General features: G+C 37.1%; 1 protein-coding gene across 2 annotated transcripts; it reads right to left on the minus strand.

Annotated features, from left to right (window-relative positions):
* Positions 1–5,147: 5,147 nt before the first annotated feature.
* LOC114475405 (pannexin-3) lies at positions 5,148–17,623 on the minus strand. Of its 2 annotated transcripts, XM_028466174.1 has the most exons (6): positions 17,516–17,623; positions 15,243–15,435; positions 10,565–10,707; positions 9,594–9,808; positions 8,159–8,910; positions 5,148–5,325 (listed from the first exon to the last, which is right to left on the minus strand). In XM_028466174.1, exons 2-6 carry the CDS (start codon positions 15,424–15,426, stop codon positions 5,267–5,269), a joined length of 1,353 nt encoding a protein of 450 aa, XP_028321975.1. In that variant the 5' UTR covers positions 15,427–15,435; positions 17,516–17,623; the 3' UTR covers positions 5,148–5,266. The 2 variants fall into 2 exon arrangements, with proteins under 2 accessions (XP_028321975.1, XP_028321974.1); XM_028466173.1 differs by lacking the exon at positions 5,148–5,325 and having other exon boundaries at positions 8,067–8,910.
* Between the last annotated feature and the right edge of the window lie 2,285 nt (positions 17,624–19,908).

A 19,908-nucleotide genomic window follows, 5' to 3' on the forward strand; every position in this document is an offset into this window, starting at 1 on the left:
CAGCTTTCAACTAATACTGAGTTACCATGACTACCTGTCAATATTGAGCTGTTCTGCAAAGCTCCCGGTGGTTGAACGGTTTCATTGCAGTCCAAACATATCCAACATTGCACACCTTTGAACCAAGCAGCAGCCATGTTGAAAGTCTCAAGCCTCTCTCTCACACACACACACACATACACATTACACACACACACATACACATTACACACACACACATACACATTACACACACACAGACACATTACACACACACACTCACACAAACATATTACACACACACATTGCACACACACAGACAGACATATTACACACACACACACACACACACACACACACACAGACATATTACACACACACACACACACACACACACACAGACAAATTACACAGACACACAGACACACAGACATTACACACACACATACATATTAAACACACACACAGGAATATTACACACACACACAGACATATTACACACACACACACAAACAGACATATTACACACACACACATGCACACACACACAGACATATTACACACACACATACATATTAAACACACACACACACAGGAATATTACACACACACACAGACATATCACACACACACACACACACACACATACAGACATATTACACACACACACACACACACAGACATATTACACACACACATACATATTAAACACACACACACAGGAATATTACACACACACACAGACATATTACACACACACACACACACACACACACACACACACACACACACACACACACAGACATATTACAGACACACACACACACATACAGACATATTTCACACACACATACATATTACACACACACACACAGGAATATTACACACACACACAGACATATTACACACACACACATACAGACATATTACACACACACATACATATTAAACACACACACACAGGAATATTACACACACACACAGACATATTACACACACACACACACACACACACACACACATACAGACATATTACACACACACACACACACATACAGACATATTTCACACACACATACATATTACACACACACAGACACATTACACACACACACACACACACAGACATATTACACACACACATACATATTAAACACACACACACACAGGAATATTACACACACACACAGACGTATTACACACACACACACACACACATACAGACATATTACACACACACACACACACACACACACAGACATATTACACACACACATACATATTAAACACACACACAGGAATATTACACACACACACAGACATATTACACACACACACACACACACACACACACATACAGACATATTACACACACACACACACATACAGACATATTTCACACACACATACATATTACACACACACACACAGGAATATTACACACACACACATACATATTACACACACACACACAGGAATATTACACACACACACACATACAGACATATTACACACACACACACAGGAATATTACACACACACACACACACACACACACATACAGACATATTACACACACACACACACACATACAGACATATTTCACACACACATACATATTACACACACACAGACACATTACACACACACACACACACACACACACACACACAGATATATTACACACACACACACACACACACACACACACACACACACACACAGATATATTACACACACACACACACACACACACACACACAGATATATTACACACACACACACACACACACACACACACACACACACACAGATATATTACACACACACACACACACACACACACACACACACACACACAGGCTTCATGGGATGGGTGATACTAAAACCCGTAAACATTTGGGAGCGATGCCAGAGTTCTGAGGACTATAATTAGTGGATCTGTATCGAGGTGGTTAATTCTTTCTTTTTCTTGGTTTTATTGATGAGTGAATGGAACCAGTGGGACCAATGAGCAGAGGAGACAGATGGTATTAAATACATGTTTTAGATTGTGTTTAAAAACTGCACTTTACACTGTGTTAATTGGGGATCATGTGTTTTTACTAAAATACTCCCCCTACATGTTGAACTCAGCTTTAAGCCTTCAGCAGCATTATTTAAAGCAGACTTTACAAACTCAAGTTATTAATATTAGTTTCCAAACACATTACAGTCACTCAGAGTAATGTTCTGTGCACATTTTATTTCTGTGTACGATTAGTGACTCACTTACTGAAATGTTAACATTATTGTGTCTGTATTATTGCCTTATTTGTCTTCAGTTGTCAGTGATTAGAACTAGAGCATTTTGTGTTGCTGGAATAAATAACATTAGATGAATATTTTCCAATTAGGACTGCAGAGAAAGTGATCATATATTTCTAAAAAAAACATTTTAACAAAGTAAACTGAAACAGTATTAAAGCACTCTACATTAGTGGTTCTCAACCTGTTCAGCCCACGACCCTGAAATTAGAGTGACAGACTGACAGAAAAAGTGGTAAAAATCATCAATATTGGAACAATTTGTTTAAACTGGCAAATAATGTCCATGGAAAATGGTGAATGTGGTTAAATTGGGAAAAAAAAAATCATGAAATCTGGTGAAAAGAGGTTAAAAGTGACAATTATGGGTAAATATATGTGACATTAGGTGTAAAAGTGGTAGAAATGGTTTATAAGTGATGAACATGTCTGGAAAGTGGAAAAAATGTGTAGAAAAGTCATTAAAATGTGATGTAGAAGTGTCAGAAATGGGAGAAATGTAGCAAAAATACATTAAAAGAAGCAGAAATATGACACAAAAGTGTTTGAATTATGATGGATGATCAGATCAAAATGTATAAACAAAGTGGAGGTTCTAAACAGTTTTCTCATAGATATAAATGTTAAAATGTGCATTAAAAATGAATAAAAATCAATCAAAAGTAATGATGAACTTGGGCCTTAAAGTTTCTGTTCTAAATCCATAGATATAAAATGTATTATACATTTCAAACCCTTTTTATGTTTCTATAAACTTCAAGTTTTTCTGCAGGAAAAACACTAAATATATATGAAATATTTGTGATGAAATAATTACAGACTTGACGATGTCATTAATCGATAGCAGAATTCAATTTAATGCGTTATTATTTTTGACACAATGACAGCTTTAAAGAAAATATTACACTTTTTTTATACTTATATTTAAGATAATAAATCCAGAACTTCACTGAAACTTAATACATGTTCTCTGGTTGGTAGGAGGTCATTACACATAAAACATATTTGGCCTTTATTTTGAAGGTAGAGGCTTTGATCTATTAGGTATTATTTGAAAAAAACATTATGATATGTCATGATTATAGTATATGAAAACTATGTGTTTACAATGGGAGTACTAAATGTCAGGATGATGTATCATATATCTCATGTTCTATACATTTCTAATACTCAAGACTTCAGAATTATTTAAATAAACATGAAAAACCAATAGTGGCAAAATGTAATACGAGCCTTAAAAATTACCAGAATATTGAGAAAACAAATAAAAACACCAAAAATGTCACTTTTGGTCACAAAGATGCTCCAAGGGTTAAAATATGGACAGTTTGGTGTCGCTGCAGAAAAAGGTAAAAAATACACAAAAATGGGCTTAAATTGTTAATATATATATATATATATATATATATATATATATATATATATATATATATATATTTTGGTTTCTTGAAGGTATCTGGTGACCCCCTCCCAGTGTGTTGAGCCCCCAAGATTGAAAACCCCCGTTCTACACCATGGTGTCAGGTTCTGTTTAGTTTTAGTTTTCTTTAATCCTTATTGTCCTATTTGTAGTTTCTCCTTCATTTATTTATTTAGTTTCATGTTGTGTTTTTGTGTTCCAGGTTTTCCTGTTCATGTCTCCACCTCCACCTGTGAGGTTTAGTCATGATCTCCCTCCTGTTTGACACCCTGGTGTGGCTCCTTCTCAACCAAGCCTAGAAAGCTGTTCATGTACGACACAATATTTTAGATCCAAAGGTGGTTTTTTTACACCTAATGTCACATATATTGACCCATTATTGTCACTTTTAACCTCTTTTCAACATATTTCATCATTATTTTTTTAGCCACATTCATGATTTGTCATGTCTATTTTTTGCCAGTTTTAATTAATTGTTCCTGCTTTTTAAATTATGTTTCCCCAACCCCCTCATTTCTGCCACTTACTGTATAAGCTCCAATATTAACACTTTGAACCCTTTTTACTACGTTTTCTGTCTGTTTTTATTCACTCTAATTTACAATTTTTAATCAAATTTTGTGGTTTTTAAAATTTTCGCTCACTTTGAACCATTTTATTAGTGATTAAAACCAGGATTTCCATCTTTAAGATGACTATAATAATAATAATAAACGTTCCTGGATAACAGTGGATATTATTCAGATGAATAAATAAATGTGGTTATCACAGATTCATAGAACAATGGACCATCATTTTACTGACTTTATGGATGGACCCCAAAAATCTCTCCTTTATTCCCTCTTATAGATGGTCCTGTCTCCACATGACTGTTCTTCAATGTTCATGTCTGTGTTCAACCACCTTCAGCTACAGTGGGGGTCCCTGCTCTATGGGACCTTTATTTTGGAGGGTCCCTGCTCTCTGGGACCTTTATTTTGGAGGGTCCCTGCTCTCTGGGACCTTTATTTTGGAGGGTCGTGGCCTGAACAGGTTGAGAACCACTGGTTTAAACCATTACTGCCATGTGTTTATGTTTTGTTCATTTACTTTGATACTATAAATGTGTTAAAAAAAAACAAAACACCAGAAGGCTATAAAAAAGCCTCATCATAATAAATAAATTGATTAATTAAATTAATAATCAGTTACTACAGCACACCTTTAGATCAGGGTAGTTTTAGCAGGTGTAGGGTATACGCAGTATTTTAAAAAGAAAACACATTTTCACACACCAAAAAAACAACATCATTTTATTGTTTTGTTTAATAAAGGACAATTTAAAAAATTAACATGCAAGTTATTATACCCAGTAAAAAAAAAAAAAGAGTTTTATGTACATGCAATGAATGTAATAAAAGAAAAACAACAACTGAATCTGGTTTCACACACAGGCCATATTTCTAACATTCTGGATTCTTCTTTTAAAATACATAAGTGATGATTACAATGAGAAACATCTCTAAAGTTCTGAGACCAACAGAAACCCTGGTGTCTCTGACGGACTGTCCTATAGGACGCCTAGTAATGAGTGAAAGGTGTGGTCTCCTTCAACTCATGGTACCCCTGGTGGTTTGGCTCTGTAAAGAGACAGAAAGGGCAGTTAGCGCTGGAAATACCACATTTCTATCTCTTTAACAAACGCCTTTAGCCTTTAGCCTTTAGCCTTCAGCCTTCAGCCTTTAGCCTTTAGCCTTCAGCCTTTAGCCTTCAGCTTTTAGCCTTTAGCCTTCAGCCTTTAGCCTTTAGCCTTTAGCCTTTAGCCTTTAGCCTTTAGCCTTTAGCCTTCAGCCTTTAGCCTTCAGCTTTTAGCCTTTAGCCTTCAGCTTTTAGCCTTTATCCTGCATGGCTTTAGAATCACCACACACAGTATCTGCCAGTGTTGGGGTCAATAATAGTTGTAATCGCGTTACTGATCATTATTTACAATTATGGCGTAAATGAAATTGTAATTTAAAAAAAACTGGTGCTGTCATAATGTAATTGTAATTGAGTTCAGAAATTGACTTTGTAATTGCCACAAAAATTCTATAAAAAATTGTCAATTATGTTTTAACGTGGAACCATGTTACAGTTTTATATACAGTTCTACACACATGTGGTGAATAATTATTAAAATATGTTTCATATCAAGCTTTCCCGCATTTAAAACCTATATTTTCATTGATTATGAAGCCTAACAATGTAATAAATACATAGGAAAGAAATTAAATATTTGTTTTTACTATATTTTACAGCTGATTTAGCATCCGTTAGCATTAGAGATGCTAACAGAAAGCTAACACAAAAGGAAGGTTAACTTTTATTAGGTTATTTATTTCAGGCGCAGTAATTGTGATTAATTTGTAATTGAACTTTAGTAATTGAGAACATAATTGTACCAGAAATTGACTTTCTGAGGATGAAAAGTATTTGTAATTGTAAAACATGCTGCTCGCAGTAATCATAATTGAATTGTATTTGAACATGGATAATTTAAAACATAAGTGTAACAGAAAAACCTAGTTGACCCCAACCCTGGTATCTGCTCTCATTGGCCCTCATTTATCAACCGTTGGTTTGATCAGATCTGAGCGTACGACCAAATTCACGCAAGCATCAGTATTTATCAAAGTTGACGTGGTCGTACGCCTGGGGCGACTCTTGGTTTGTAAAACATCTTTCTTCTGACACCATGTATAATAACGGAACCGGGACACGGTGGACTCACGTCAGCTCTCTGTTTATTCACATAACAGGAAACCCCTGAACCCCGAAGCGGTGCATTGTGGGAAATGTAGTCTACCGCTACAACATCCAGGGCTTATCCAGCGGAAAATAACAAATGAGAAATGAAACTTTTCTTACTTTCACTTATTTGTTTTCATATCTCGGACAAATGGATTCATTCAGAAAATATCCCCAAAAAAATGTGGACGTATGGTCACGCTAATGTTGTTAGCATCACAGATGGCGGAGAATATGGAGTCTTTGTTGCTCTGTTGTCGTATGGTAAATGAGGGGCGTTCAAAGACTGTTGGAAAGTTGATTTTTGATATATATATATTTTTTTTTTTATTCTATTTGGGACTAATTAAATAATATTGAAATAAAACAGCCACTGTCATACGCTACTATCAGATATCACGTCACATTTGACCTTGTGTACGATAATCTGTGGATTTACGGTGCTGCAGCAAAATCTGACTGCGTCTGAAAATAAAGGATTAAATTAAACATAAGCATATACACATTCAGGATAGATCAGAACAGATTATTAAAACAAATTGAACTAAATTCAACTTTCGACAACATAGCATTGGTGAGCGGAGCTTCTTCTAACGTGGCTTTTTTAAAGGGTTTTTTTATTGTTCATGTATTTTAACGTTTTATTTATTGCCTAAAGCAGGGGTGTCAAACTCATTTTAGTTCAGGGGCCAAATATGGAGCAGTTTGATTTCAAGTGCAGGGGACACATATTTTATGTTGGAAAACAAGTCATTTCAATGTTATTGTGCCCTAGTTTGCACTTCTAACTATATATATATATAAAACATAGAATACGTGAGAAACCGACAATATCCAAGCACTAAGTGACAGATATCAGTCAAAAACAGGATGTTATCGATATAAACGTCATTTTTTCCACGTGTGTCTCCAGGATCATGCTGTGAGGTTTGTTCTCAGCGCACACAGGGGGGCAGACATCTCCTGCTCAGTAGCTGATCCTTTAATTCCATTTTTTACACATTCATAAAACACATCTTTGTTTTGCTCATCCTTTGATGTGAGGATGCAGATTTACCCACAGGCTCTAATATCACCACATGCATCACTGTATTGTTGTTAGAGCTACTATCTTCACCAGGGAGCAAATCTTTATTCCTGGTTATTGTTTTCCAGAGTTTATTAGGGCTTTATTTACTGTGATTAGTTCCTATCTCCTTCTGATGCTCAGCGTACCAAAGCTACAATCAAACCAAACGTTCTTATTATGTGGTCTTCTATGTTGTTGTCGACAATAAAAGGTTTGTTGTGTGAATACGTCACTTTCTCTCCCTGTCCAATCAGAACCCTTCCCAACCCCTAGACCTAAAGAGGAATTAAATGAAGCAGAATAAACCTGTTTTCCATGTAAACCTTGATTCTGAATTACTATTTCCATGTAAACACAAAGCATAACACTTTAATTCTGAATAATTTGGCCACTGTAAACTCAGATTTGATGCAAGGTTGATAAGCGTGGGCCAATGTATCTTCATGTCTTGTTTAGAAAGGACCTCCTCTTGTATCAACACTACTGTAGCCTAGCCGTGCCACATCATCACTTTTACTTTTAGGCTCATTTGATAATTTTCTGCACATCCCAAATGATGAATATAAAAATGGCAACAAGCAGAATGCGTTTGAGTGTGTAGACGAGTGTTGTGGTACCGAGGCTCATATTCTCCTCCACTAGGGGCATCTTCTCGCTGCAGTTCTCCACTCGTCCTTGCGCGGCGCCCAGAATGGTCATGATGTCCACCAGGTTAAACTTCCCCTCCTCCTTTGCCTCTTCGATTTCCCCCGTCAGCTCCATGGCCGCCTCCTCGCGCTCCTCCATCTCCTCCTGACTCAGCATAGCGTCTAAGCTCTGTCCTGCGGTGCCGTTGCCCACCTGCGGCGGAGCCAGAGAGCACAGCGCTCTCACCTGGCCGTAGGACTTCAAGTGGGCCACATTGGCGCGTAAGAAGAGCAGGAGGACGTTGAGGTCGTTCAACGGACAGCCCAGTCTCTGCTGGTTGAGGAGGTCCAACGCTGGCAGGACGTCGTAGACGGAGATGAAGGATGTGTCCCAGACGAAGAGTCGGACGATACTGAACAGGACGATGGGGGCCAGGAGGAGGTAGATGGCCCCGTTGGTCACGCTGATCACTTGGAAAACCAGCTGACCGATCATTTTACACTGGACCAGTTCAGGAATCCAGATGTGGTCGCGCAGCATGCCGGTACGCACGTAGCAGCTGAACTCGTCCTGCAGGAAGGCGGAGAGGTGGAAGTAGGCCAGGTAGAGGCACGCCGCCGTCATGAAGGTCAGCAGCAGGAAACCACGCAGGAAGAGCATGCTGACCAGGAAGTAGGAGTTCTGTTTGCACCGCAGGTACCGCTCTAGGAGGGGGTACTCAAAGTAGCGCTTCTTCTTGGCCCTGAAATCACACACAGAACATCTCAGCAGCATCATCGCATTCACAAATGCTTTATTTATCTACGAGGGAAATGACTCTAATATTTCAAATAAAAAGAATAAACACTAAAGAAAGAAAGATTAAAGAAAATGAACATAATCTAATTAAATAAGGATTAAATACAAGTGCACACATTACAGTAGAAAAAAAAATAAAAAATTAAATACGGAAGAGTTTTGCATTCTTTGGTTTGTTTTTTCAGCTCTTTTTATCAGACACTTTTTTTCATCATAAGTTTTTTTCTGAACAATATTTTTTTTTTGGTTTGTGTTTTGGACAATTTTCTTTTTCTTCTGTTTTTCTGAGTAAAACTGTAACAAAATTATTAAAATGTTGTTTTTTAAAGTGTATTATTTTGCATGGATGCCATTGTTTACATTGAATATGATTAAAAATGACTCCCAATTTTTGCTTAATTTCAATAAATAACTCCCATGAAAACTTTAAATTTTTTTAACATTGCCAACATTCCTGAACTTAAGTTCCTGTTGAAATTTGCCAGATATTTTACACTGCTTTGCAACCCTACTGAGATATCCAGTAAAAAGCCATTTTTACTTTCCCCTGTGGGACGATTTGGATGTTTTAAATGGCCGGACTTGGCCCCCGGGCCTTGAGTTTGATACGTGTGTGTTAGTTGTTACCTCTGCAGCTCAGCCTGAAAGGTGAGTGGATTCTGGGTGTTCTGCCTCATCTCTAAGATGCTCTGAGCCAATCGTATGGAACGGTTGTAGGACTTGTCCAGTTCGTTGATGATAAAGAGCAGATCTGAGCCCAGCGTGGGCATCACCAGCTGTCTCCAGATCAGAGCAGGAAGGTACATGAGGACCGCCATGGTTAGCAGAGAGTAGGGGAACATCTACGAGGAACAACATAGGAACACAGATACACATTAGAGGGAGTGACAGGGTGAAAGTAATAGATTACAACTACGTTACTGTAAGTGAGTTGTTTTTATACTTGAACTTTTTTGAGTATATTTTTTATGCTCAAGCACGTTTCAAAAGAAGTAATTAATCACATTTTCACACTCAACCATTACTGAGTAAATTGTTATTTTTTGTTTTAAAATGATCAACAAAAAATGAAATGACCAGACAAAAATCAAATGCATCACATCATAGCCGACCAATCAGATTAAACGTAATGCCAAATCAGCATTGAATGCATGTATTAGTTATTATTTTATATATTATTTATAGTATATATACATATTTGGGGTTATTCACTATAACACTTCCTCCTCTACGTCACTTTCACTATGAAGAACACCAATGTGTGTTATTGCATAAAAAAAATGAATCATGATAATATTATGACAATTGCACCCATTAAATTAGGAAAAGTCATGAAATATGAAGCAAAATGATAAACATTGAATCCAATTCACTTTATTTATAAAGAACATTTAAACAACAAAACTTTCCAAAGTGCTGCACATGAGATCATAAAAACAAATGAGCTGCACCACTAAATAGAAAGAAAAAAATAATAATTAGAAATAAAACTGATTAACAAAACCAGAATCAAATTAATAATAAAATAAAATAAATACTGTAAAGACACAGGGGACCACACACACATGGACCCCAATGATAACAGGAGAGGGTCTTACTTTATGAACCCACAGAGAACGCTCCTCAGAGTGTCCGTCGGAGTCGAACTCGTGATGCATGAGCGAGTCCCAGCAGTACGTGTCCACATAGCTGGCCTGCTTCATGCTGAAGTTACTGGGAGGGAAACAGCTGATCTGAGGTCCTGCAGCAGAAACAAATCATCAAATTATGATGATTCGTCACAACCATCACTTCATGTTTCTTATTCAACACAAGACAGTACCAAACAGCCAGCCAGGGTTAAATATATGTAATAATAATGATGAATTATTCATGAATAAATTCATTTATTTTGGCAGATTAGGGATTCTCAACCTTGTGGTCAGGACCCCATTTGCGATCATGAGATACTGGGAGGGGATCGCCAGATGCCTTCAAAAAAGTAAGAATTTTATTAGCAATTTGCTCATTTTTTTCCCTTTTTCTGCAGCTTCACCAAACTTACCATATTTTAATCTATTTTCATCACTTTTTCTTGCCATATTTTTGCTCATTTTAATGCATTTTTGCTACATTATTCCCATTTAAAAAACACTTTTACATCACATTTCAATGATTTTTCTTCACATTTTTCCCACTTTCCACCACTTTTCCACCTAATGTCACATGTTGAACCATTATTGTCACTTTTAACCCATTATTTTCACCAGATTACATGCTTGTTTTTTCCCTCAATTAAACAACATTCATGATTTGTCGTGCCCATTATTTGCCATTATTCAAGAAACTAAACATATATTTTGAACAATTTGAGGCAAATTTTGCCTAGTTTTACCCTTTTTTCTACCACTACACCAAACTCTTTTTCTTGCCACATTTTTTACCCTTAAAATGCATTTTTGCTACTTTACTCCCATTTCTGACACATATAAACCATTTCTACCACTTTTACATCTATTGTCACATATATTGACCCATTATTGTCACTTTTATCCTCTTTTCACCATATTTCATGCTTTTTTAAAAAAAAAATAATTTCACCACATTCACCATTTGTCATAATTGTTCTAATATTGATACTTTGAACCCTTTTAACCACTTTTCTGTCTGTCTTTAATTTGCAAATTTTAACCAATTTCTGTGGTTTTTAAAATCCCATTTCACCTCCTTTTCCACCATTTTTATTCACTTTGAACCAATTTTATTAGTGATTAAAACCAGGATTTCCATCTTTAAGATGACTATAATGATAATAAACGTTCCTGGATAACAGTGGATATTATTCAGATGAATAAATAAATGTGGTTATCACAGATTCATAGAACAATGGACCATCATTTTACTGACTTTATGGATTGTGTGTGTGTGTGTGTGTGTGTGTGTGTGTGTGTGTGTGTGTGTGTGTGTGTGTGTGTGTGTGTGAGTGAGTGAGTGAGTGAGTGAGTGAGTGAGTGAGTGAGTGAGTGAGTGTGTGTGTGTGTGTGTGTGTGTGTGTGTGTGTGTGTGTGTGTGTGTGTGTGTGTGTTTTTGCTCTAAATGTGCAGTAAATCACATGTTTCTAAGTCATAACCTACTATTAAACATCTCTGGGTGGTTCCTGACTAAATTTAGTCCTTCTTTATTTCACCACATCTTGTGTCTGACCGCTCAGTGCCAATCTGTCATTTTCCTGTGTGTGCTCCACCCTCCACCCTAAACAGAACCCTGTGGGAGAGCTCCACCCATGATGTCGGGCAGAGAATAACTTTCTCAGTCAGAGCAGAAACATTCTGCTAATTAAACTAGTGATGTCAGACCACCCTCTCACTGTGTGATTAATCAGCCAAACTTCAACATTAACTCTGACTGAGGGTGATGTGTAAAATATGGTGTTTGGATCAGGCAGTGACTGTGTGTACATGCAGCACAGGCTTCATCGTGGAGATAAAACAACGTTAGATTCATGTGAACGAGAATAAAGTCAATAAGAGGAGCAGGAATAAAAGTTCAATGTTTTACTTTAAGTTTACAACATTACCCAGGTTCATAGTTAGAACAGATTTAAAGGGAGTTTATACCTTTACTATCAAAGCTTCACTTAAAAACAACTCAACCTTAGGATAATGATTAAAGCACATGTTTCAAACTCATGGCCCCGGGGCTAAATCCGGCCCTTTATACCATCCAATTTGGCCCGCGTGCAGTAGAAAGCAAACATGACAGAGAAACCATGAAATCATTGAATACATTTCTAACTAATTCAGTTGTAGATGTCTCAGTCCCTCCAAATACACAAATTCAATAAAACTATACAACACTCGGGTCAAGTTTAAAGCCAGGGGGCCAAATGTGGCCCTTTGGAGCATCCAAATTGGGCCACAGGAGAAATTAAAAATGACAGAAAAGATGAATTACCATCTAATTTAATTGTAGATATCTCAGCCCCTCCAAAGACTAACTCTACAATATTTACCCAAACACTGTCATTTGGAAATTCCTTGTTTTCCTACATAAATCCTGGGGCCCATTGAGATCAAACTGGTCCTTATTCGGCCCCTGAACCAGAATGAGTTAAACATCCCTGGCTTAAAGTTAAGTTCTACTTAGTGATTTCATCTTCCTCACACGTTCATGTAGGGACACGCAACAATATATGATATTTAAAGCTGCAGTATGTAGGGTTGTTTTGCCCCATTTGGTCATAAATCCATCTAATCTTTGATCATACTCTAATCCCAAGTGTTCTGAGAGGACCCTGGACCTCTGCTCCGTCTCTGGATTTAAGATTTATAAAACAAGGAGTGTGATGCTATTTTTCAGCCAATCAGAGATCTTTCTAGAGTGCTCCATCAGCTGTTTTGGGCGATGCTATTGGCTGCTCGACTAAAGCTGATGTGAGTTCATGTCTTACCTGTTGTACAAGTTGAATGGTTGACGTTCCAGCCGACCAGACTCAAAGGTTACAAGATAAAACAAGAGGAAAATGGAAAAATCGACGTGAAAAAGCAACAGTCTAAAGGTGCGTTCACACAGAAAGTGACTTCTAGACTTCTAGATTACATTAAAAATCAATGTAAATCAATGAAAACTGTGCTAAACTTTGAAGGCCGTCCTCTTCACAACACTTTAAATGGACTAAGAAGTTCTTTTAGTGATCGTCTGATGATGCCTGAGTGTTTCACTGAACGTCTAAGAAGGTATTTTATTCCAAGAGCAGTCCGTCATTTTAATGAACATTTGTAAAGTGTTGCTATGTCTGTGAAAGCTTTAAATTATGTCAATGGCATTTTTATTATATGTTGTGTTTTATTTGTATGTACTTTTTACTTCATGTTGTGAACTGTGTGTCTAAACCGTACAACTTGGTGTCAAATAATCTTTAGGGATTAATAAAGTTTGTCTAATCTAATGTTAATGATAAAAACATCAAGAAACTTCTCTTCCAGCAACTCAACCATAAATAACCTTTAGATATTCTCCATATGTGATGAATGAAATAAATATCTGTCATACAGGAGCTTTGCTTTGTAATTATAGAGCAGCAGCAGCAGCTGGTATGGTTGTTCTCAATCATGGTGTCAGTTAATTAACAACAGTAATCAACATCAGTAGCCACAGCTGATGATCACACATCAGCTCAGAGGAAAAGACTCCATAGGTGTGTTCCATAAAGGAGGTTTAACAAACTCTGAGTCTATCCATAAACTCTAGGTCAACATACCCTCCATGGTAAACTCTGTGTATCTGATTCATTACAGCTGGTATGAAGTGATAATGAAGGTTTACATACTCAGGGTTAATCAACCCTGAGTATGTAAACCTTGGGTTACTGACGTGCACACGCATGATAAAAAGCCATCATCAATGAATCAGAGATGACTCGAGCTGCCTTGGCAACCACCCGGAATAGTGTGATTTATGTTAGTGTTTGATGAATATGATCCTGTTCTAAAGGTGTGTTCCGTCTTCAGTGATTATAGTGATTAAATCACCTGTAATTAGTCACACTTTATGATCACTTCATCACTTTATCTCTTCAGTGACGTGACGAGTGGTGAATAATAATAATAAAATGTGTCTGAGGAGACGTGTCAGCATCAGAGGATGTCTGTATAGAGAGTCCTCCTGTTACACTGGATATAAACACAGTGACTGATGCTTCATATCTAATCATTTATATTGATTTTTAATGTAATATTATCACCAGAGTCATCTCTACATCCTAAAAAATATCATAAATAAACCCCTGAAGCAGGACGCGAACCCACGACTCATCACAGCGTCACAATTCACTGAGCCATCATAACTTCCTAGATGTATGATCTACAGATTTAACTGTATAATAATATAAAACAATAATCAATTCTTAAAAGTATATTAATTTAAATGATCATCTCCTTTATATTATCTACAGGTTTGTATTCAGTGCACATGCCTCCCTGGGCCACACCCTTTTGGCCCCGCCCACAATCCTAACCCTGGCAGTGCCTGATATGTGTCAGTTATTGCTATAATATTATCAGTGCTGTACATATTTGATCATTTTTTTTATACGTGGAAGTATAAACTAGAGCAAAATAATGATTAAATTACTCATTTTCCCGCCTTAAATCTATGGCCCACTTCAGATAAACAGTTTTATATTTGATCCCTGGACTAAAAGGCATTAAAGCAAAGACAAATAAACAAAGCTCTCATAAATCTAATATTTAACCAAATATTATGGTTCCATGTTTTAGAAGAAGCTGTGGGGCTCACCGAGGGAGATCTCGCGGGCGAAGGCCATGCTGACCAGCAGCAGAGGAAGACCCACGGACACATACTTGATGACCCTGTCCAGAGGAAGTTCTAACTCTAGATGGTTGATCCTGTGAAGCTGGGGGCCGTCCTGTAGCAGGGCGTCAGACAGCATGGCCTTAGCCGCTGCCTTAGCGATGGACATTTTCACCTCCTGCATCACAACAAATACCAAAATAAAAGAGTTTGATGTTTTATTATCAGACACTGAGCTGTGATCGAACTATAGAGCCACAGCACATAGAGCAGACATAGGCAACTGGTGGCCCAGGGGCCACACGTGGTCCTCGGTCTAATTCTGCATGGCCCCCTAAACAAATCCACCAAAAATTATATTCAAGAAATAGGAAGTAATAAGAAGCCCAACAGGGTTGGGTCAATTATAATTGGAATTGCGTAATTGATAATTAATTACAATTATGGCAGAATTTTAAACATAATTGTAATATAACAAATCTGTTGTTATTGTAAACATAACTAAATTGTAATTGAGTTTAGATAATTGACTTTGTAATTGTAATTGCCATGAAAATTCAATAACAATTATCAATTATAATTTAATGCTAAACTGGTGAACCATGTTACAGTTCTATACATACAGTTCTACACATATGTAGTTAATAATTAATAAAATATGTTTCATATCAAGCTTTCACACATTTGGGCATTTTAGAAAAATATAAATATAGTTGTACAGTGACACAATAAGGCTCAGACACCCACACCATAGATATTAAAAACATTGATTATGAAGCCTAACAAGGTAATCAATAGATAGGAAATAAATTAGAAAATATATATTTTTTTTTAATGTATTTTACAGATGATTTAGGACCCGTTAGCATTAGAGATGCTAACAGGAAGCTAACACAAGAGGAAGGTTCACTTTTATTAGGTTATTTATTTCAAGAAATTCAGGTAATTGTGATTAATATTATTTGAACTTTAGTAATTGAGAGTGTAATTGTAATTGACTTTCTGAAGATAATAAAATAAAGGTAATTTAATTGTAATTGGAAAAAAATGCTGGTCACTGTAAATGTAATTGAACATGGGATAAATAAAAACACAATTGTAACTGAAAAATGTAATTTGGCCCCAACCCTGTGATCCAACATAATACACAAAATAATGAGAAAAACACACAAAACAAAAGAAAAATGCACAGAATACACACACACACACACACACACACACACACACACACACACACACACACACACACACACACACACACACACAGACTCCTAATAAAACACTCAAAACAATCATCAAAACTCACAAAACAATGGCTCGTACACAATGCTAACACTATTTTATACAACACAATAAATACAATAAATACTAGAAAAACTTCACAAAGGCAAATATTGCTAATAAACGAAATGCAAACATACACAAAAAAATAAATAAATAAATATAATGACTAAAATAAAATGCCAGCAGAAATTCCCCAAATGACATAAAAACACAAAATGACTATTACTGCAATAAATCAATTATTAACAGAGGTGTAAAGAGTACTGATACATAGACTCAAGTACAAGTAAAAAGTAACTCAATTAAAACGTACTCACAGTATAAGTTATTAGTTACTTTCACCCACAATGTTTATTATTGGTAATAAATATTGGTACAGTTTCCTTTCATACAGTAAACATCTCATGTAGAAACTTAAAAAGGAAGAGACACAATCTACCACAATTGGAACTTAATTTATGTAAATCAAATTAAGTTAAAAGGTTTGTCAAAATGTACAATTCTTTATAAAAAAAAAAAAAAATAAATAAATTCAATTTAAAATAAATGAAAAAAATATCAGGCTAAAATAACAGATAGATAATAATAATATATAAATCAAAATAATACAAAATACTGTATAAAATAATAATAACTAATACATGCTCTGAGAAAAATAACCTCCATTCAGTGCTATGTTTGTTCAATATGTTTAATCTGATTAGTTCGTTATATATTTAAAACAAAAAAATAATAATTTACTCAGTAACGATTGGATGTAGAAATGTAACTAATTACTTTACCGCATTAAAAACATACTTAAGTACAAGTAAAATGAATGATTTAGAAATATATTTAAAAAAGTACCAATAAAATCAACTCAGTTACAGTAACATGAGTATCTGTAATCCATTACTTTCACCTCTGATTCATAACCATCCCATTGTGCATTACATTAGCAGCATTTAAAACCTAAATAATAAAACTATACTTACTGTTGTTCTCTGACTTCACTGAATGTGTCTGTAGTTTTTCTCCTGAAGTCCAGCTCAGAGTACAATACGCTCAGAGTACAGTAAGCTCAGAGTACAGTAAGCTCAGAGTACAGTAAGCTCAGAGTACAATACGCTCAGAGTACAGTACGCTGCTTTAAATGGACGGAAATCAGGGGTTGGATGGTGGATGGTGGGCGTGTCATGTTTTAATTACATAGAGTGTGAGCGGAACCCAGATGGCAGCACTCAGTGTGTGTGTGTGTGTGTGTGTGTGTGTGTGTGTGTGTGTGTGTGTGTGTGTGTGTGTGTGTGTGTGTGTGTGTGTGTGTGTGTGTGTGTGGAACCACTGCCAGTGGATTTTTGAACCTCTATCATTCTCCTCCTGTTTATTTCCAGCCTCAGAGTTACAGTTACAGCTGCATTTATAGTTACATTTACAGTTATAGTTACAGTTACAGTTATATTTACAGTTACAGCTGCATTTACAGTTACAGTTACAGTTACATTTACAGTCACAGCTGCATTTACAGTTACAGTTACATTTACAGTTACAGTTACAGTTATAGCTGCATTTACAGTTACATTTACAGTTACAGTTACAGTTACAGCTGCATTTACAGTTACATTTACAGTTATAGTTACAGTTACATTTACAGTTACAGTTACAGTTACAGCTGCATTTACAGTTACATTTACAGTTATAGTTACAGTTACATTTACAGTTACAGTTACAGTTACAGCTGCATTTGCAGTTACATTTACAGTTACAGTTACATTTACAGTTACATTTATAGTTACAGTTACATTTACAGTTACATTTATAGATACAGTTACAGCTAACTGCAAGGCCGGTGCGTTGACCTCTGCGCACCTCGCTGTTGTCTTGGTTCCACTGCCCTTGGTGCCTACGGGCCCGTGCACACGTCGGTCCTCCCTCTGGGCTCTCACAAAAGTGTGCAACCCGACTCCAGCTTCAGATACTACAGTATCCAAGCTTTGGACGAAAGCAAAAGCTGCCGTCTCGACAAAATCCAATGCTGTCATCAACGTTTCAGAGCAGCACACATTGGTCTGCATTCCTGCTGGCACCTATGCTAGCTGCCTCGTGGTAGCGTAAGCTAGCCACCTGCTCAGTTAACTGCGTCAATGCGGTGATGGAAGCTAAGGCCTCTCTCACCGAGGGAGCAGGATGCTCTGGGGCTCGCTTTAGTCTATGTGGGGTTCCACTATGGACAGGCACAAAGTCTGCCCCAATTGCCTGGTCTGGAACATGCCCGCATGGCGGTCGAAACTCCGGGCTTGTGTACACACTGTGCCGTGTTTAACGCACAAAGCCTCCACAGGAGACTGGCACGCCTGTCTGAGCAGGACTCTTTCCCCTCTCACGTTGTCCCCTTGGTAGCGAGTGATGTAGCGACTCTACTCTACTACGGCTGCTCAGGGTTCCAGCTGGGGTTCCCAGCTTGTCTTGGATTGTTTTGAACGGGCACATCTGTTCAGTTCAGATTGTGTCTTTGTTTACTCGGGTTGATGTTTCGGCCATCCTCGTGATTTGCCTTGGTTGCCTTCACATGAGGGATTTTCAGCTGTGGGTGGCCTCACATGGGCTCGATTCTATGCGCCATGGCGCCAGAGTGTGACGCGGCTCTGTGCCACTGGCACACATAAATTACTTAGAACTGTCAGCAGTGTTTCTCTCGCTGATCCACTTCCTTCCATCTCTCAGGGGACATCACGTCTTGGTGAGGATGGACACTACCACTGCGGTGGCGTAGGCAAGGCAAGGCAAATTTATTTATATAGCGCATTTCATACTCAAGGCAACTCAATGTGCTTTACATGATAAAACATTCAATTGTTTAAAATCAATAAGAACATTTAAATCAATAAGAACATTTAAAATCATCAGTAAAATCAATTAAAATCATCAGTAAAATCATCATTACATCAACAACATGACAAAAAATCTCTCTCTCAATCATATGCAGTAGAGAAAAAAAGTTCCTTTAACTTTGATTTAAAAATGTTCACATGTGATGCTGACTTCAGCTCCGCTGGCAGTTTGTTCCACTTCTTTGCAGCATAACAACTAAAAGCAGCATCACCATGGTTACTGTGAGCTCTGGGCTCCACTATCTGATCTGTGTCCATAGATCTGAGAGACCTGCTGGGTTCATACCTGACTAACATCTCACTGATGTATTCTGGACCAAACCCATTCACAGATTTATACACCAGCAGCAGAACTTTACAGTCTATTCTGAGGCTGACTGGGAGCCAGTGTAAAGACTTTAAAACTGGAGTAATGTGCTCTGACCTCTTTGTTCTGGTTAAGACCCGAGCTGCAGCGTTCTGAACCAGCTGTAGCTGTTTGATGCTCTTTTGGGGGATCC

This window comes from Gouania willdenowi, chromosome 14 (assembly GCF_900634775.1).
Source record: "Gouania willdenowi chromosome 14, fGouWil2.1, whole genome shotgun sequence".
In the NCBI taxonomy this organism is placed as follows: Eukaryota; Metazoa; Chordata; class Actinopteri; order Blenniiformes; family Gobiesocidae; genus Gouania; species Gouania willdenowi.